Raw genomic sequence first — 20,950 nt, forward strand, 5'->3', positions numbered from 1 at the left:
CAGTCTTCAGCCTGTTGGCAATAGCTATAGAGCGCTATATCGCTATCACCAAGGTAAAGGTATACGGCTCCAACAAAACATGCCGAATGTTTCTGCTGATTGGAGCCTGTTGGGTTACCTCCATCCTTCTTGGAGGACTCCCCATCATCGGCTGGAACTGCATCGACAACCTCCCTGAATGCTCGGCAGTTTTGCCACTTTACTCTAAGAAATACATTGTGTTTGTCGTCACTGTTTTCAGCCTCCTACTACTCTCTATTGTCATCCTCTATGTGAAAATCTATTTGATTGTACGCTCCAGCCACCAGGAAGCAACCAACTCACAAGCTTATTCCCTTTTGAAAACGGTCACAATAGTGGTGGGAGTCTTCATTGTCTGCTGGCTGCCCGCTTTTACAATTCTCCTTCTGGATTCGTCCTGCAGCATATATTCCTGCCCTATCCTCTCCAAATCAAGCACCTTTTTTTGCATTGCCACTCTGAATTCTGCGCTTAACCCAGTGATCTACACGCTGCGCAGTAAGGACATGAGAAGGGAGTTCCTCCGTTTGATTTGCTGCTGGGGCGTGCTGCAAAGTGGGCGGCCTTCTGAACGTTGTCTGGTTCCTCTAAAGAGTTCCAGCTCTCTGGAACACTGCACCAACAAACTTGAACACCAGAAAATGCCTATTATGAAAGAATGCACCACCTGTGTTTGATAGGGTTTGATAGGGTGTTTGATAGGGTCCAAGGATATCATGTGTATTAGTGTGAGAAAAAGAAACAAGCTAGCACGTCCTGGATCTAAGACAAGTGGGTGAGGCTGGGACAAAGCTGTCTTTGAGACACAGACTTAAATCTCTCATTACAATTGATACTGTGTGAATTTATAATCGGTATGCAATTAAAATCACCCATGCAGCTGGTGTAAAAATGCAAGAGGAAACCAACGTAGTAAATGAGAAACTATAACGTTCTCATGGGTACTTTTCTCGATTGTGGAGCAAACCATTTTCACTTATATACCTATGATCATGTTCATCTTTTAAATGTGTTAAACCCTTTTAAAAGCCAAAAATAATGTGCATAATATCATAGTTATGTAATAGCTGTTTGGGACTTTCAAGAACTGTGTCAATGCAAAGCTTGCAAAATTGCACTTTGTAGTTTACTGTAGAGATTTCTGCCCTGTGTAAGATTAAACCACATTACTCTTCCTCACTGAAATATGTATGCATTAAGCTTAAAGTTGCATCACTCATTATTTACAGAGTCAGTGGCAGTGGTCAACTGAAACAAAATTACTAAGTAGTCCTTTGACAAAACCAGGACTATATAGTCCCTATATAACCGTACCTTTTGATAAACTACAACAAACTTGTGTAATCTGCTCACATTTAATGCATGAAACTCAGACTGTAAGAGCTAACATGTATGATATACTCCAGATACGGCTTCCATCACTAACACCCCTCCCCTCATTTGTCCTCTTAATCTGCCCCTCTTGCTTTTACTGTTGTCTTTTGTATCTAAACAGTTTCCGTTGAGGAAGGCCTAATCAGAATGCACATTTCCTTAAGGGAGTAGGCACAGATGGCAAATTTGACTCAATAACAGCTGTTTAGAAGCTTTAACTAAAAGAACAGATGCCCTTGCAGTGTTGTAGTAACATAGAATCAATGTGCTGCCTCTGTTTGTGCCTTCCTCATGGGGGCAAAAGGCTGAATGTATGTATGAAGTGTTCGGGGCATGTACCCCATTGTCGACAGTATTATTAACCATCATTTGGAATTACAAAGTCATTGACAAACAGAGAGTGGGATAAACAGGGTAGATCACTCTTACTGTGAATTTTCAAACAGCACCATGAACAAGAATTTGTTGTGAACATCTTGGTTTAATTTGCAAACCATAAGCCGTGTGCAAATAAAGATCCAAACCCGTCTCATGTTTCTCAAGACCCCTCACCTTGTCTACAAAATAGCAGAAGATCCGGTTTCAGACGCACGAGAGGTATCTGCCCTCCTGGGAGGTCAGCTTCATCCTCGTTCCCTGACATCCTACAACACGCAACTTCCCTCAGCCATAGGAAGTTCTATTTTTTCAGTGTCCGGTTCCTGTTGTTTAGGCTTACTGTAACCTTCTTCTCATGGACACACAATTAAAACTCTTCTCCCTGTCAGTGTTTTTATTTTTTATTTTATTTTTTATATTGACTTCTAAATTTAGATGGACACGCACTTTGGCAGCTTCCGTGATGTTTCCTTTCCCCCATTTTTTTTTTTTTAAATCGGTGTACCTATGAGTTCGCCAACTTTTATGTTATATATATATAAATAACTGTGTATGTTTTGTATGTATGTGTCTTTGTACAGTATGTATGACTTTTTTTATGCAATGTCTTGTGTGCAATAGTTGTGTGTGTCCAGTAGCACGCTTCCTGTATTAAACTGGTACAATCTGAAACACTAATAGGTACATGCCTTTTTGTTAATTCCAGTTTTATAAAAATAAATGAAATACTGAAAAAAAAGTGTGCGTGTGATTTTTAGCTTTACTCAACCAGTGTGGCAGCTGCAACTTTTCTGCATGTCCTGAGTTGCCTCTTTTTTTTTATTGTGAATCCATCTTAGAAGGAATTAAAATGCAGCATTAAATCCAAACATGCTCTGACAAGGTCAGAAAAACACTAGCCTCAACATGAAAGCCTGTGATTGTTTGTGCAAATACTGCTTTGTGATTAATCATGGCTATCTTACCTGATGAAAATATAGCTTTGCTTTAAGGCTAAAGGTAGACCTGAAAAGGATGGGAAGCTGGGCAGAGGACAGAGTGCGGGGGCTTAAAGTGGGGTGTGGTGGAGAAGATGGCCTGTTTGTAAGTGTTTGTCTGAGAGAAGCATAAAGAAAAAGCCCCGGGAGAGGTTTTTCTGGGTAAGAGGGATGCTTGGGGTGAGGGGGGAGGCTGACTTATAGAGGCCTTGGGAGATTTGGGCCTGTTTCCTGTCAGACATCCAGGATTCCTGGGTGGGAACGCTGGCTGAATCAGCCCCAGGAGGCTGTGCTGCTGGGATGTCTGCCAAGTCTTTCCATAGCGCTGCAGGATATTACATCAGATTCAGAAACCTGTATGTGAAGTTGTGTACACATAAAGCACAGCCCATGTAAGCTCATTGCTGTAGAACAGCACGAAATTTGAAGTACTTTACAATTTAGACTAAAGGAAAAGAACAAAAACCCCGCCTATTTCTAAACATTATTCAACTGTGCAGTGACTGTACACACAGCTAAACACTGACCAATTAATATAATAACAGAATAAACAAGTGTCAATAAAAGCTGGTGGTAAAAGCGGACATGGTGGGTTTCCATGTGTAAATACTGTACAAGAACAAATTGACCGCCTGAGATTAATCCTCTACCGATGACACACTGCCACCTTGTGGTGGAATAGGCACGTAGCTGGTTATAGTTGAAGGACCTTGTCTCCGTATTTATTTGCTCATAATGACATTGCAGTCGCCCAAATCAAAATATCTACAAACAACTTAAGGCAATCATGACCTGAGGCATGGATAGTACAGTCGCACTGGAAGTGATCCACAGTGGATAATCAACTATTGTTACCCTACAATAATACAACAGCTACATTGTGTATCACATTTACGATGCCATCCAGTCAATGTTTTTTTAATTGTACTTTTTTAAGTAGTAGTAATACAACAGATGCAGATGTCTTGCTGCGATAGCTCATTAGTAAACAACAACTTCCGCCTGGTCAGACCACTTCGACATCTATCAAACAGTAAGGGTGGATCGGTTTAATTGTGCATTTCTAGATAAATTATTTCTTTATAAAAGAGACAAAAATTCCCATTTTTCTTTTATTAATAACATTTATGACATAAACGTGTAATTCCGGTCACAAACGATACGTACATCAAGGATGTATTAAGTCCATCATCGAAACTGTTTTACCTGTACATAGCTACAGTGGTACAGTCCACAACACCCGGGTTTCCGCGCGAAAAGACGGCCCGCGCGCCCGAATTGCTTATAGCATCCATCTGCAGACAGACAGTCACCGTGGAGCTGCGCGGTGGTTAATGATAGTGGAGTTTTAAACGGTTTTAAAACATTTTAGTCGCTCGTGTCTTACGCTCGTTTACGATGCCAACCAGGACGTCCCTGCCTCTCCCGGACGATGTCCGGAAAAGGTACTGTAATGAATGCTAATAGTGTTCTACTGATGTAGCTAGCTTGCAGCTTTTATTTCAAAAGCCATAACAGCGGCTGTTAAAGCTGAAATGGCAGTCCTGGTGGGTTAGACTTTCTGTGGTTGTCCTGAGCGTTACTGGCGGTTTCCCTTTTACCTGTGCAAACAGATGTTGCTAACATTAGCTTTTTGCCATTGACAGGGCTAATGCGGTATGCACTATTAGCCAGTTAGCATCATTAGCCTACCAATGGATGGGACAGCGTGTGAGATTTGGCGCCACTCAGGAAGTTTTGTTATCTGTGTTTCTGCTTTCCCGCTGTCAGTGTTTTATTGCTGCAGTATAGCAAAGGATGTGCTCCTACACCATTCGCTCTGACTTACCCCAGCACTGTTTTGATTCTCCTTTGTTTACAGCTTGCAGAGGTTGGATGAGGAAGGATCTGCAGATGAGGTGAGCTGTGGACTCAAAACATGCTTATCTAGTAGTTCTGAAACGGAAGTTTAGTGTGGAAGAACTAAATGTTTAGTATTTTAGTCTGTTTCTATACTGTCACCTCAAAGGGAAGTTCCAGACTCAATCCGCATTGCACTCCCCTTATATCATAAATAGTTATAAATAAAATGAACGAGGATCAGCTTTAGTCTTCTTTTTTTGTGCCATTTTCTATTTGAGCTGTTTCTGGTGGACAGCATAAGGAAACTGACACCAGTGGTGCGATGTCAACAGGAGAAGTTAAATATGTACTATGTGATAGTTTCCAGGTTGCATATTGTCTCGTTAAGTAATGCAATCCAGTTTAAGACAGTTGTGTTCTTTAAGTTTTGTGTGTTTATCCCCGTGCCTGTGAGTGCATAAGTTGTGCCGCCTTTTTTTTTTTTTTTTTTTGGACTTTATTCATTAGCTCTTATTCTCTTTTAAAATGTCACTTCAGGAACATGTGAAAGAGAAGCTCAAGTTGGTGCAGGACTTTCTGCATGTTGATGCTCAGGATCAGCTGACCAGTCTGGAGGAAAAAATGAAAAGTTCAGAGATCTCAAAGGTCAGTCAGTTGTAAGTTGTCCAAATTGATATTAATCCTAAAACCGTACTTGACTTTCTGTCATCTAACTTGTGACATATGTCATGTGCTTTTTGTTTTTGTTTTTTAAAGGAGGTCTATATCTCTAAAGTGAAGGCCCTACTTGGAAAAGAACTTCATCTTGAAAATGGCTCCCACTCTGATGACGCAGAGAAGAATGGAAAGACGAATGGCTTTTCAAATGGTTCGCACAAAGACGAGCATGATGAAGATGTAACCATGAGCGTACAGGAGGAGGAGGAATCTGTCAAGTCACCAACTTCTTCGAAAGGGAAGGGTGGACGGAGGAGCAAGGCAAATTCTGACACAAAAAGTACGTTTAAATCTCTTAAGATGGAGATCACCTGCACATTCAGTGGCTTTCTCCAGTTATTTAAGCAAAGGTAATTTTTAAAATAAATTTTTTTCCTTTTGTAGAGTCTCCAGCAAGTACCAGGGTTACCAGAAACAGTGGGAAACAGCCAACTATCTTGTCAATGTTCACTAAAGTGTGCGTATAGGAATATATTTAATTCATTTATGTATTTTGGCATAAAACAAAACTTCAGTCACTCTAACCTGCTTGAAATAAATGTCTTTCAGTCAGAAGCGCAAGTCAGAGGACTTGAATGGAGAAGCTGTCAACGGACAGAATGAACCGAAGAAAGATGATGACATTGAGGAGGTACCGTAATGTTATGTACAAGTAATGTAAAAAAACATGAGTAGAAACAGTTCCTCCGTGTCAGATAAATAACCCTCCACATACTTTCAAATTTGTTTGTAGTCTCGGGAGGAGAAACGTCTCAAAGTGGAGTCGGATGACAAGTAAGTATCTTTAGCTTGAGAGCAACAATTGTGATATAGTTTATACAAGCAAATGTGTTGACACTTTTCTTTATGCAGTGCTGCTCCAGAAGAATCCAAGAGTGACATTGTAAAGCCGGTTTCTGCTGTAAAGGTAGTGATTTAGATAGGTGAATTGTAAACATTTTTGAAGGCATTATTGCTTCGTGCTGACTGGATTGTGTTTTTGTTACTGTTCAGACACCACCACCCAAATGTCAAGACTGTAGACAGTACCTAGATGATTCTGACCTGAAGTTTTTCCAAGGGGATCCTGATAATGCGGTGAGAACTTGCAAACATAAACTGCAGTTTTGTTTGTTTTAAATTTTATATATATATAATTTCTGTCTGCTGAAACATAATTTCTGTGTTTCAGCTGGATGAGCCTGAAATGTTAACAGATGAGCGCCTCTCACTGTTTGACTCCAATGAGGATGGATTTGAGAGCTATGAGGATCTGCCACAGCACAAGATCACAAACTTCAGGTGAGTAATTCTCCATCTTTATTAAGGTTTTGTTCCTGTGAGGTAACATACACAGCTTGTTAGGTAAGAGGAACAAAACAAAACTGCAAGGAAAGAAAGATCTGTGACTGGCTAGAGGGAGACATCAAGCTTGAATGGGCAGCAGGATAGAGTTGGAAATGTACTATTATGTCAAGAGGGTGGTGACAGGGTGGAAATAGTACCTTGAGGAACTCAAGAATGAAGAAAATGACGGAGGGGAACTGTTGGTCAGGAAGTGCAGGAAATGGGTGAGGGCATCTATGAAAAGGATAGCTTGGAAAGGTGGTTGGTCAGATGAGGTGGTGGTAGTAGTAACTACAGTGGGGTAAAGTTTGATACCATGAAGTATGTGGCTTCACACAGAAAGAGCACAACAGATTTGATGTTTGCTTTGAGAGTGGTGGAGAACTATCCAATGACAAGAAGAGTTGCACTGCATCCTTGTGGATCTAAAAAAAAACATATACTGGTGAGATGGGTTCATTGTAGGGGTGGGATTACATGAGGGATCTGCTCTGAGTCCCTTCTTGTTTGTAGTGGTGATGGACAGATTGACAGATGAGGTTAGGCAGGAAGGGTGTTTGCAGACGACATAGTGATCTGTAGTAACAATAGGAAGGAGGTGGAAGAGAGTGGAAAAATGGGGGGTATGCTCTGGAGAGAAGAATGAAAGCTGTGTGAAAGGGAGACATCTAAGCACTGCTGCAAGTAGTATTGAAATTGGCTCAACCTTAAGCAAAGGACAGCACATGAGGGGTGAAGAAGGGAGTTGGGCAGGGGTGGAGAGGCTTTCGAAATGGGTCAGGGGTGATTCGTGACAGAATGATATCAGCAATAGCGAAAGGGAAGGTTTACAAGATGGTATTGAGACATACAGACAAGACTGGAGGCGGAGCTGTAGATAATCAGATTTTAATTGTCAGGGTCCAGAATTGATAGTATTATGAATGAGTACAGATCAGGTTCAGAGATTTGCAGACAGGGTTAGAGACGCAAGGTTTGGACAGAGTATGGATAGTAACCTTGTGGAGGGCAAGAGACCATAGAGAAGATCCATGATGTGGTGAAGGAAGACTTGCAGTGGGTTGGCGTGACAGAACGATGTTAGGAATGGAGTGAGAGATGGGCAGATGATCTGCTGTGGTGATCCCTAAAGTAAAAGGAGTTTAGAAGAACAGATGTGTTCCTTCTAATTAGACTGTTTTTATATTCTAAAACTTAAAGTTTTTGTCAGTCATATGGTATAACAATGTGTGTTGCAGTGTTTATGACAAGCGTGGCCATCTCTGTCCATTCGACTCTGGACTTATTGAGAAGAATGTTGAGCTTTACTTCAGCTGTGTTGTCAAACCCATCTATGATGACAACCCTTGTATGGATGGTATGGAAAACCTGTCCAGTTATAGAAAGTTCATTATGATTGTACATTGTCTTTTAGCTTTTATAACCTTTTTTTTTCCCCCCTGTATTTTTAGGTGGTGTTCCTGCCAAAAAGCTGGGACCCATTAATGCCTGGTGGATCACTGGTTTTGATGGTGGAGAAAAAGCTTTGATTGGTTTCACTACAGGTAGTATAATTGTGTATTTTCTTCTCCATTTAGTTAAAATAAATAAATCCATATATACAGTACACTAATGTTTATCCAACTCTTTCCTTATCTAGCTTTTGCTGACTACATCTTAATGCAGCCCAGTGAGGAGTATGCTCCCATCTTTGCACTGATGCAAGAGAAGATCTATATGAGCAAGATAGTGGTTGAATTCCTCCAGAAGAATCCTGATGCTACCTATGAAGACCTACTCAATAAGATTGAGGTGCAGTCTTGTGTGAATGAAACAAACTCTTGTCTTTGAATCCGGGTTCCTGTCGTGGTATCTGTTTGAGAATTTTTAAAAAATGTTTTACTGTGTATATTTCCATTCATATAAAGTGATCCTGCCTGTTGCTGTGTTGGTTTCCCACAGGGATCAAATTTTTATTTATTTTTTTCTTAATGACATGTCCAAAGCTTATTATGCCCTGTTTTCCATTCCCTCAGACAACTGTGCCTCCTGCAGGACTCAACTTCAACTGCTTCACTGAAGACACGCTCCTGCGCCATGCCCAGTTTGTTGTAGAGCAGGTGGAGAGCTACGATGAGGCCGGTGATTCGGATGAGCAGCCAATTATTGTTACTCCCTGCATGAGAGACCTGATCAAGCTTGCAGGAGTCACTCTAGGAAAAAGGTGCTTAAACTTTTTTTTTTTTGTTTTGTTTTTTTTTGTTACAACTTTCTGTTTTGTATGCTTAGATGTATAGTGATAATTTTGCATCAATACTTAAAATGATTCATTTTTCAAGGGTGTTGGTCTCATCTGTTGGATTGTGAATCTGCAGTCTTCTGAGATTTCAGAGAAAATGGTCTGAATTGATTCTGCAAATACTTGAAATAATAGCTTAATGTTGAATCTGAAGTGCATTGAAGAAACATGTAATACATAATTTATAATGAAAAATCCAGTTTCAGCTTTCCCATTTTTATTTTTTCTTCTATCAGCAGCTATTTTGACTCCCTTCGGGTTTTAAAACTATCCATTTCATTTGTGCTTATATTCCTGTATTTCTGCTCCCTGTTCTCCCTAATGTCTAACATTCCTTTAACATTTCCTAATGCAGCATGCTGCTGTACTGGTAGGTAGGCCTCATTGTGAATGCATCTTTAGCTTGTTTGGTGGTGTGTTTAATGTGAAGCATTTAGAAACTTTATGGACAAAGAGCACTACACCAGATTTCATGCTAAAGTTTTATTTCTACTTTAAATCATTTTATATTTTTTGGCTTTACATTGTGGTTTATTTTTAGTTTATCCAGCAGATTTGAAATCTGGCCACGTATATCAGATTTGTGTAATCGGCGCGAGTGCGGTGATTGATTTATTTAAAGATGTCATAGGATTAAAACGAACTTTGCAGAAACAACTTAACTAGACTGGCACATCCCACTCGAGTTTAACAGAACATTATTTAAAACATACAAATCGTCTTTTCACATTTCAACTCGTTGAACACTTGTGATGTGTTTATATTTAATATTTTGTGATACCCGATTTGTTATACAGAACAATCTGGAATGTGGTCCTTGGAAACGGGCAGGTTTGGGAAAGGGCATTCACTTTCAAAAAGTAACTTCTACCACAGACTTACTTACCCAACAGTGGGTGGGTTGCTAAAGTCTGAGGTGCTTTGATGCTAGTAGTATAGTGAGATTGTTGCTGACATTTATAAGCACTTGTGCAAAACAAATGTGAACGTTAAAAACAGTCATCATGCCTCTAGCAGTGTCGTTGTTGGTCAGTGCTTCCTCATAGAAAGCTAGTTCTCCTGAGATTCTGATCTTGTATCTGGCAGCTTCAAAAATGATACATTTAGAAAAGGAGCATATTGTGCAAGAGATGCACAGTCTCTTAATAGTAGGTGAAGAAAGAAGTGTTTTAAGTTTCATAATGGCTATGCGGAGGCTTTTTCTCGTAAACTTTTTTTTTTTTCCCATTACGAAATTCATAATCCATAGAACAAGAAGACTTGGAAAGTCCCAAGTTCAAGCTTTGTGTTTGAACATGGGGCAGCCCCACAGCTGTAAAGCATCAGAATTAAAAACGAAACTTTTCATCGCCTGAGTGTGGTGCTGTCAGGGTATTCTCTTTATATTTGGAATTAACTTTGATTTAGTTAGAGCCTGTATGAGTTAACGCTCAAAAGCCTTCATATAGGTGAGGGTTATCCATCTTGTTTAATAAGAAATATGACACTTCCTCAAACATGGGTTAGAATTTGTTAAGAGTTCAGAGTTCTTGCAGCGAATGCTATTTATATCTTTGACAGGAAGAACAAAAGCCAAAGGAGATCAAAGCAGTCTTTACACTCAGGAAGTTGGCACATGTTGGTGTGTTTTTTGTTTTTGTTTTTTTGTTGTTGTTTTTTCCCATGCAGGCCCAATTGCTTCCCACGGAGAGAACTTTATTGCCTCTTACATCAGATGGAAACTCTGCATTGAACATTCTGTTTGTTTAGTTTGGTTTGCTTGTTTCTTTGCATGGCCTGATGCTGTGGTGTGTTGATGGCCAGGGGCTTCATAATGCCATTACGTCACTTATCGTCAGGTATTTGTGCAGAGTAAAATCTGCGTCTTCTGACCATGCACTTTGTTCTGTTGACAGGAGGGCTGCCAGAAGACAGGCTATTCGTCACCCAACAAAGATAGAAAAAGATAGTAAGGGACCAACTAAAGCAACCACTACAAAGCTGGTCTACCAGATCTTTGATGCATTCTTCTCTGATCAGATAGAGCAGAATGATAAAGAAAGCGCCATGAAAAGACAGCGCTGTGGTGTCTGTGAGGCAAGTTGGATACTATCTGTACAGTATCTGATGTTGATGTCCATCCTCTGTAATTCTTATGCATATTGAATTCTTTTTCTGTGTGTGTGGACAGGTTTGTCAGTCTCCTGATTGTGGAAAGTGTGCAGCTTGCAAAGACATGATCAAATTTGGAGGAAGTGGAAAAAGCAAACAAGCTTGTAGGCAGAGAAGGTGAGCATTTTTTTGAATGTGTTGCCTACAAATGCTTTTCCAGATATTTGCATCAGTGACTTTATCTGTCATAATATTTTAAGCAAGAAGGAATAAAACACAGACATGATATTTTATATACAGCTTGGTGTTGCAGTCGTATTAATCTCTTTAAATCTATCTATCTCTGTTTAGATGCCCCAACCTTGCAGTCAAGGAGGCTGAAGATGATGAGAACATTGAGGAGGAAGATGTTCCTGTGGAGAAGCCTAAAAAGGTTCCTCATGCCAAAAGAAAGAAGCAGACCCAGTGCAAACTTACATGGATTGGAGAATCTATTCACGTATGTTTTCATCCAGTGTGGTAGATTAATAGAACTACCCTCTAGTGCAGCAGTGGCTCCCAGCACTGGTCATATAAAAATATTCATCTTTAACTCCTTTCAGACTGAAGGGAAGAAGCAATACTACAGGAAGGTCTCTTTGAACGATGAACTGCTGGAGGTGGGAGACTGTGTCTCAGTTTCATCAGAGGATCCATCCATTCCACTGTATCTGGCAAGGTAAGCGTTTCAGACATAGTATAATAATATTCAATTCTCAGGTCAATTCTCAAATCTAATGAGGTGTTTTCTTAGGATCACGTCAATGTGGGAGGATAATAATGGAAAGATGTTTCATGCCCACTGGTTCCTTCGTGGAATAGACACGGTGCTCGGTGAGACTTCAGATCCACTCGAGCTTGTCATTGTGGATGAATGTGAGGACATGCTGCTCAATTATGTCCAAGGCAAAGTTGATGTTATGTATAAAGCCCCATCGAACAACTGGTTTATGGAGGTAAGTTTTTAAAGGGGCTAGAAAGATCTGAAGCTGCTTTTATTGTAATTTTCTTCATGTAACAGTTGCTTCTGTAATTTTAGGGTGGTGTGGATGTTGACCTCAAGGTGATTGAGGATGACGGGAAGAGTTTTTTCTATCAGTTCTGGTATGACACAGAATATGCCAGGTTTGAAATGCCTCCGAAGACATCTCCATCAGAAGAATGCAAATTCAAGTAAGCACCAGCTACACATTCATTTATGCTGCTCGTGATCTTTTCCTTGATTTATTTTTTTTTACATTTTTAAAATCTCTACTTTCACCTTCAGGTTCTGTGGCAGCTGTGTAAGGACTAAAGAGCGAGAGGACAAAGATAAGCCTCGTGTATTTGAACCCCTGGAGAATGAAAACCATGACACAAAGGCTTTGTATGCTATGGCTTGCTTTAAAGGAGAGCAGTTCAGGGTGGGGGACAGCGTCTACCTTCCCCCTGAGGCTTTTAATTTCAGGTGAGTGTTACTTTTATTCAGACCTGTAGAATGATGAATACACATGTACTGTCTAACGCTATTTAGAAGTTTCAGTCTTACGGTAGTTTGCATGAACGAGGAGTCTACATGTGTAGTGCAGCTTCAGCCACTAGAGGGCCTTCTTTACACACGGGTCGCCTGTTTATATTTTTATTTTTTTCAGGTTGAATAAATTTTGTTCTTTATTAAAAAGGGAAGATTGAGTATCGTGGCTAATATTAAAGTATATTAAAAAATTTGGCCACCACTTACCTCTATAACAATGTGGTTCTCAGTGTGAAGCCAGCCAGTCCAGTGAAGCGATCCCACAGGAAAGACGATGTGGATGAGGATCTGTATCCAGAGTATTACAGGAAGTCCTCAGACTACATCAAGGGCTCAAACCTGGACGCTCCTGAGCCCTTCCGTGTTGGGCGCATCAAGGAGATCTTCTGTCACAGGCGTAGCAATGGGAAACCCGAGATGTCAGACGTCAAACTGCGACTCTACAAGTTCTACAGGTAAAAACTGTTAACAGTTTAATGGGTTGCTATAAATTGGACAAATTTTAAGACTTTAACAAATTTTATCTTGTTTTCCAGGCCTGAGAACACACACAAAGGTGTCAAAGCTAGTTACCATACAGACATCAATCAGCTGTACTGGAGTGATGAAGAAGTGACCGTAAACATGGGTGACGTACTCGGCCGCTGCCAGGTAGAATATGCAGAGGACCTGAATGAATCCATCCAGGACTACTCCAGTGCTGGACCTGAGCGCTTCTATTTTCTTGAGGTACAGTACTTTCTTTCTACTCTAATCTTTAAACTCTAATCATCTATTTATCAATTCATCAAAAACAATTTCTTGTAATGACAACCCCACGTGCATAGAAGAAAGCAAAAACAGTTGACATGGTAGATTTTGTCTAATACTGGAACATTTATTTGAAAAAGTCTTGAACATGTCTTCAATTCAGTGTAGAAACTGCAGTCTTATTTCCATACTGTGCCTCCTTCACAGGCCTATAATGCAAAGGCAAAAAGCTTTGAGGATCCCCCAAATCATGCTCGTTCAACTGTCCATAAAGGAAAAGGAAAGGGCAAAGGAAAAGGTAGAAATTGTATTTATATTTTCCTTCAAAAATTGATTTTTAGTAGTCTCTGAAATCCTAATGTATTAAATTTGGTTTCCCAAGGTAAAGGCAAAGGAAAAGCTTCAGCTGCACAGGAACAGCCGGACTCACAGCCTAAACCTAAAGTGCCCAAGTATCGCACATTGGATGTGTTCTCTGGCTGCGGTGGACTTTCTGAGGGATTCCACCAGGCTGGTAAATGTTGCAACCCACTCACAAAATGTTTTAAAATCATCTTTTTTGTTTGTTTGTTTTGGGACTGCAGTACAAAAACGTAACTGCTTGTTGCCTTTAGCAATCTCTGAGACCCTCTGGGCTATAGAGATGTGGGAGCCAGCAGCACAGGCCTTCAGACTGAACAACCCAGGCACAACGGTGTTCACCGAGGACTGCAACATCTTGCTAAAGTTGGTCATGTCTGGAGAGAAAACAAATTCTCTTGGCCAGAAGCTGCCTCAGAAGGGTGATGTGGAGATGCTGTGTGGAGGGCCTCCTTGTCAAGGGTTCAGTGGGATGAACCGCTTCAACTCTCGCACTTACTCCAAATTCAAGAACTCACTTGTTGTCTCCTATCTTAGGTTGGTTCGCCTAAAGTCATCAACTTTCGCCGACACTGTGCAGCAAGCTTTTTTGTTTCCCACAAAAACTCTTAACCTCGCATTAATAGTGTTGTTTTTTTGTTTTGTTTTTTTAAATTATTATTATTTGTTTCTTCTTATTGCAGCTACTGTGACTACTACAGACCCAAATTTTTCCTGCTTGAGAACGTGAGGAACTTTGTGTCATTCAAAAACTCTATGGTCCTGAAGCTCACACTGCGCTGTCTTGTGCGAATGGGATACCAGTGTACCTTTGGTGTCTTGCAGGTGGGTCAGACCTTAAACTTTTCTGCTGTGAAATTTTGGGTGAAGCTAAAATGAAATTGACTTGAAACAAATTTCAGAGCTTGTGTTGTTAACCAACAGCTTGCTATAAGGTTTTTATTTTCTTCTCATACAATAAAGGATCACTAATGCGCTGCATTCTGCTCTCATTAGGCCGGTCAGTACGGTGTTGCTCAGACCCGGCGCAGGGCCATCATCCTGGCTGCTGCTCCGGGAGAGAAGCTGCCACGCTATCCTGAGCCTCTGCATGTGTTTGCCCCCAGAGCTTGCTCTCTCAGCGTTGTGGTGGGTGAAAAGAGATACGTCAGCAATGTCACACGGTAATGTAAACCCTTTCCCCTTCTGGGTTGCTTATATTGTATTTTTAGGTTGCAAATCTTTCTCACAAGACATTAAAGCATCATTGTCACTAATTTCTGTCTACAGAGGCAATGGTGGAATCTACAGAACTATCACTGTCAGGGATACCATGTCTGACCTGCCAGAGATTCGCAATGGTGCAGCTGCACTGGAGATTTCCTACAATGGGGAGCCCCAGTCTTGGTTCCAGAGGCAGATCAGAGGCACACAGTACCAGCCTATCCTCAGAGATCATATCTGCAAGGTGAGTTGTGGTGTTCTCATGTTGGCTCACTCTTTCAGTCATTAAAGAATAACTTTATGACAGAAGTTACATGATCTGCATTACAGGATATGAGTGCACTGGTTGAGGGTCGGATGCGTTACATCCCCTTGGCTCCAGGCTCCGACTGGAGGGATCTGCCCAACATCGAGGTGCGACTGAAGGATGGCACCCTGACTAAGAAACTGCGTTACACACATCATGATAAGAAGAATGGGCGTAGCGGCACCGGTGCACTCAGAGGTGTTTGCACCTGTGCAGGAGGTATGCAGGACTTAAAAAAAAAAAAGTTGTAGAGCTTAAATCTCCATCTGGGATACATCTCTTATAGTTTCCATGCAAATGTCTTTTTAGGTAAGCCTTGTGACCCTGCAGACAGGCAGTTTAATACCCTGATCCCCTGGTGTTTGCCCCACACTGGGAACCGCCATAATCACTGGGCGGGACTCTATGGCAGGTTGGAATGGGATGGTTTCTTCAGCACAACAGTCACCAATCCTGAACCAATGGGCAAGCAGGTACGCAAGTTTGTTTTTTGTTTTTGTTTTTTTCAGTTTGTTTACATTAAACATTCCTTCAAATTTATTTAATATAGGAGTGAAAAAACAGAGTACTTGCATTTAAGTCTTAAGCTAATTTGTGTTTCAGGAAATGGTTTACACTTCTTAAATGAAAGAAACTGACCTTAGGCTCTCTTGATTACAGGGCCGTGTACTCCATCCTGAGCAGCACAGAGTTGTCAGTGTGAGAGAGTGTGCACGCTCTCAGGGGTTCCCTGACACCTACCGCTTCTTTGGAAACATCCTGGACAAACACAGACAGGTACAATCTGGAATCACAATACTTTTCTTAATCCCTGAGAAATTTTTGTGGTTACAGTTGCTACAAAGAAGGTAAGAGTGGCAACAGTGACTTTGCTACGAGTTTTAGTCACAATATTGTACAAGTCACGTGAGGGATGACTATTTTCTTTCAGGAGATGTCGCTTGGTCAGGCTTGCAGAGACATTTTAGCAGGAATCTAGCAAAGTATAAACTTTGAAACTGCTTTGTTTTAGTACAGTTTTTATGTCTGTGAGAGGCAATAAATTTAGGTGATGGGGGATAAATTAATGTGTTATTATTTTCGTTTGTTACATAAATGATAACAAAAATAAGCAGCATTTTAATTTTTGGCCTTGTCATTTTGGCCTTTATCATCTTGGACTGAGTTGCAGTTCCAAAATGAAGATGTCTTTACTGCATTTCATGAGCTGCCCAGAAACATCTCTCCCAGCTTCTTGCCAAGTAATTGCTTCTGTTTCCTTCCAGGTTGGAAATGCTGTGCCCCCTCCGCTCTCCAGGGCCATTGGGCTTGAGATTAAGAGGTGCATCACGGAAAGGATGAAGGAAGAACAAGCATCAGGTGACTTTCAGTTTAATCGTATGATTATCTTTTAAGATTTGAATGCACCAATCCTCATTCAAGTGTGTGGTTTTGTTTTTTAAAATTAATTTATTTTAACTTACTTACTTTCCCTCCACAGAGAACATTAAACAAGAGAAGATGGAGCTCTCTGATTAAGCGTGTAAAGATTTCATCAAGAATCACTTCTGCAAGTCCTGGTGCTGGTGAAATGATTTCTCTTAAAAGTTGCGATTTAATGGCGTCACCAAGTGGCCGCTATGGACTTTCTATGTAGTACCATTCCACATTGAGTTTTAAATGTGCTTTTAATCATGACGTTGTTGCTGTTGTTGTTAAATGTTCACCTAATGTGGGATAAATTGTATGTAGTTTTTATATGTAATATTTCAAATAAATCTTATGAAATTCTACTTGTAGTTTTCATTATTGTAAATGTACAGCAAGTGTGATCAATATATCGGGAATCAAAGAAAGTGGTGCCAAGTGGTTGAAAAACCTCATCTCTTTGAATTCTGAAGCATTTTGTAAATGAACCTTAGATCAGTGGACACCAGATGTTAAAACATGCAGAGTTTGGTTTTTAACTGTTTAAAGTCTGACCTGTACTAAAACCTTTCCTTGAGCTGCTTGTTCCACAATCTTTGCTGTTACTGAATCTGTTTGGGGTTAGAAATACATTAAAAAAGTAAATATACACAGGGGTCACATATTACAAGACTTTAAAATGAATAGATAAATCCTCCAAATGTCTCTACTGGGTGTAAAATGTACTCCCTGATCATCTAAGAAACTTTGAAATGACAGCTTTTTAACTCATCCTGATAGACAGGAGACTCTAAAACGGGGGTCCCCAATCCCAGTCCACGAGGGCCGGTGTCCCTGCAGGTTTTAGATGTGTCCTTGATCCATCACAGCTGATTTAAATGAATAAATTACCTTCTCAACATGTCTTTAAGTTCTCCAGAGGCCTGGTGATGAACTAATCATGTGATTCAGGTGTGTTGACCCAGGGTGAGATCTAAAACCTGCAGCCCTCGTGGACTGGGCTTGGGGACCCTGCTCTAAAACCTTGTTGGCTTTGCAACCAACCTTGTAGCTGGCATGACAGTCATACAGAGAAGAAACCATATACTTGCAAGTGAAGCACTCATTGTAATCTAATAACTATTCATTATGTCAGTCATAAATTAGTACTTGTGGACTGTGATTTGAATCATTTTAAATTTGCACAGAGTTGTTTTCAGACTGTCTGCACTAAAATTCACAAAAATGGTACAAAAAAGTCCAGTAAGTGGAGCAGGGCTCCTTCCCTGTCTTGTAATTTGCAGAAGTACGAGTATTCTCAGAGGGACTGTTAGACTGCTGGGCCCTGTTTCAGGAAGCCGGTTTAGTGGAAAAACTGAGTAAGTATACCCTGAGTTAACGAAAACTCTGGGTTTTCGGTTTCACAAAGCGAGTTCAGCTGCAGCCTGAGTGAGTCACTATGACGACACACTCCGTGAAGCTAACCTGCCCCCTAGCAGGTTTACTACAACTAACCCTGACTGTCTCCGCCCCTTTGTCGGAAACCTGACAGTAGGAAGTGTCGGACATGGCGTGCCACTTCCTTGAAGAGCCAGTAGATCGTGAAGCCCAAATTCTCCGCAGAGCTCTCCGCCGGGAGAGAGTGATCAGAGCGCGTTTGGACATTTTATCATTTCCTGATGATTTTCTGTGCGAACGTTACCGTTTCTCAGCACAATCTATAATTTATTTGGATAACATCCTCAGGCCATATATTACGCATGTGACACATCGCGGACATGCTCTCAGTTCATTGCATATTATTTGTATTGCACTTCGGTTTCTTGCAAACGGGAGCTTTCTGTATAATATTGGTGACGCTGAGCACGTTTCCAAGGCTACCGTCTGTCGGGCAGTCAGGAATGTTACAGTTGCACTGAAACGTCTCCTGTACTCGTCTGTGGTGTTCCCCGGTCACAGACCCACAAGATTTATCAAAGAGGGATGCCACAAAATTGCAGGTATCAGGATGACCAAAACTTAATGTATGATGTGGTGATACTTGGACTACTACTTAAATTGCACATTTATTTTCAGGGTTCCCAGGCGTGATTGGCTGTACAGATGGCACTCACATTCCAATCATTGCTCCTTCAGTAAATGAAGGAGACTATGTGAACAGGAAGTCTTTCCACAGCATTAATGTACAGGTACATAGTTCCCTGTAGCATTTCAAACTAACAAATTATTTCATTATAGTAATGGATGCTAATTTGTGTTCTCTGCACTGTGAAGATCATATGTGATGCTGCCAACATTATCACAAATGTGGAAGCCAAGTGGCCAGGCTCTGTCCATGACTCACAAATATTCCGTGAATGTACACTGAGCACAAAATTTGGACATGGTGAGTTGAGAATACTTTAAAATATATAAAGACCAATTGCTTCAGGGACATTTGAACTGAAGTGTACCCTTCTGTCTTAGGAGAGTTCACTGGCTACTTGCTTGGTGATAGGGGGTATCCATGTTTACCCTATTTGCTTACCCCTTACCCTGACCCTGAACCGGGCCCACAGCAGCGATATAATCTGGCTAATTGCAGGACAAGAGCCAGAATTGAAATGACTATCGGAATGCTTAAGGCCCGGTTCCAGTGCCTGCAAAGACTCAGGGTCACCCCAGAAAGGGCATGTGACATTATTGTGGCATGTGTGATTCTTCACAACATTGCCACAATTAGAGGAGAACACTGTCCTTCTGAACCAAACATCAGCAGTGATCCAAACCATGAACATCCTGACCCTCCCACGGACATACAAGATGGAAGAGCAGTCAGAGACACCATATGTCACAATCATTTCTTTTGACCCATCACCTCAACATGTTGAAAGAAGAATAAACAGATTTTTTGTTCAACTGGCTTTATTGGTCGCCTGTATTTCCTGTACACAAAGTATTAAAAGATGTAAACCTCATAAAGTGTCTCTGTTGCTTCCTCCTCTGTAACAGCTGTCAATGTTTCTTCATTATTTTCCTGTAGTAAAGAAATAGACAACATTGCTGTTCTACTGTAAACTCATATAATCTGTGGAGTATTACTCACAACTGCATGTTGGTCTGGCTCAACAGGAGGCTGCACCAGATGCAGTACACCATCACCATCAACTGATAGAATATGAGGTTTATACAGGTCACTTATAACTTACAAGGGACCAAATGGCAATTAACAAACATACCAAGCACCTTACACTTCATTGTCATTATGCTCTCAAAGACAACCAAGGCTGAGGGAAGGCAAAATCAGTCGGAAAATAACTTCACTACAAAATAATTCATTATGGTAAAGAGTTTATCAAATGAATGTGTCGCACTGCAAAGGTGACTGTGAAGAAAGGATGTATGCACATCATGTATTATTTTGAATTTACCCCTTATGTAGGCACTTGTGTCTTGCGGGGTTATTGACTCAGAGGATGTCCCCGCAGAGATGCCTTCGGCCACAGGGCGCCCACTGTTTTGGCTGAGGGCCAACTGCTCAGCCTCTGTGAGTGGTGGTGGTGGAGGACCCCCACCTGTTTTTCGGGCCTCCGCTTTTTTTCTGTTGGCTATAACGGGCCACATTTGAGCATACAGAGTAAGCAAATATGTACTTGTAATGTGCTCAGATAATTTCAATAAGTGCTTACAGAAAGAAAATTAATGTAGCCTCTAACTGCAATTGATTTACATCGGACAAACAGACCAAGCACTATGGCTCATAATACAATTACACCTTACCTGTTTGGACTATATTTTTATATTTCATTTTTACTTGCTGCCAGGCACGTTTGGGGCCTGTTGGGTTGCACCTGCGCTCACATCACATCACAAAATAAAATGTATAAAATAACAAATAAAATAACATATGATAAAATAACGTGTTAAATGGGTGGAAATCCCTAGATCAATGTTTAAATTAACACTCACGCATTGACTCTGTCGGCTATGTTTTGCCATGCATGCTTTTGCAGCTGTGGCTGTGTTACTTTTTTCCGCGGAATTTGCATGTTATCGGCATATGCTGCCATCAGAATTTCGGCCTCAAGCGCTGTAAAATACATTGACCGCGCCTTCTTTCCCTCCGTCTCCATGGTGACTCGCTTAATCTGTGCTCCGCTTATCAGGGCTTTATGTATCCTCGTCCGCGCGCTTCACTTGGGGTTAAAGCAACTCCGCGTTGACTGAACTAATTGTTATCAGCCTTTCTGAAACGGAATATTCCGAGTTGGACAGTTCGGGGTTACTCAACCGTGAGTGTCGTTTTTCACTCTGAGTTTTCCAAACCGGCTTCCTGAAACAGGGCCCTGGTGTTAAATCGGAACAACAGACGCCGCAACTTGTCTGCAAGTGTGTGTGTTGTGTTTTTT

General features: G+C 41.0%; 2 protein-coding genes across 2 annotated transcripts in view; both read left to right on the forward strand.

Moving 5' to 3' along the window:
- The window catches only part of s1pr2 (sphingosine-1-phosphate receptor 2), a 16,587-nt gene extending 14,075 nt beyond the window's left edge, over positions 1–2,512 (forward strand). Inside the window, 1 exon segment of the mRNA XM_082531048.1 lies at positions 1–2,512. This exon segment is cut by the window's left edge and continues 253 nt beyond it. Within this exon segment, the coding sequence (XP_082387174.1) occupies positions 1–698 (698 nt within the window). The 3' untranslated portion in view covers positions 699–2,512.
- Positions 2,513–3,981: 1,469 nt separating this feature from the next.
- dnmt1 (DNA (cytosine-5-)-methyltransferase 1) lies at positions 3,982–16,948 on the forward strand. The gene is made up of 34 exons (XM_082529962.1): positions 3,982–4,195; positions 4,612–4,648; positions 5,130–5,237; positions 5,349–5,589; positions 5,694–5,766; positions 5,859–5,940; positions 6,043–6,083; positions 6,162–6,216; positions 6,303–6,386; positions 6,481–6,590; positions 7,874–7,992; positions 8,087–8,179; positions 8,275–8,426; positions 8,651–8,838; positions 10,809–10,989; positions 11,084–11,181; positions 11,356–11,503; positions 11,607–11,722; positions 11,798–11,999; positions 12,083–12,216; positions 12,311–12,490; positions 12,787–13,011; positions 13,093–13,285; positions 13,514–13,604; positions 13,689–13,820; positions 13,921–14,203; positions 14,350–14,491; positions 14,663–14,829; positions 14,936–15,113; positions 15,200–15,395; positions 15,486–15,649; positions 15,837–15,953; positions 16,442–16,535; positions 16,657–16,948. The coding sequence occupies exons 1-34, from the start codon at positions 4,149–4,151 to the stop codon at positions 16,692–16,694; spliced, it is 4,509 nt and encodes a 1,502-aa protein (XP_082386088.1). The 5' UTR covers positions 3,982–4,148; the 3' UTR covers positions 16,695–16,948.
- The last annotated feature ends 4,002 nt before the right edge of the window (positions 16,949–20,950 follow it).

This window comes from Aulonocara stuartgranti (genome assembly GCF_965226115.1).
Source record: "Aulonocara stuartgranti genome assembly, chromosome: 4".
Classification (NCBI taxonomy): Eukaryota; Metazoa; Chordata; class Actinopteri; order Cichliformes; family Cichlidae; genus Aulonocara; species Aulonocara stuartgranti.

What these genes read in the sequence shown, in the direction of transcription:
- dnmt1 (XM_082529962.1), top strand. Translation starts at nt 4,149, where the DNA reads ATGCCAACCAGGACGTCCCTGCCTCTCCCGGACGATGTCCGGAAAAG. An exon ending in CTTGTTGTCTCCTATCTTAG is followed by an intron (nt 14,204 to 14,349) that starts GTTGGTTCGCCT and finishes TTCTTATTGCAG; the next exon opens with CTACTGTGACTACTACAGAC. An exon ending in TGTTTGCACCTGTGCAGGAG is followed by an intron (nt 15,396 to 15,485) that starts GTATGCAGGACT and finishes ATGTCTTTTTAG; the next exon opens with GTAAGCCTTGTGACCCTGCA.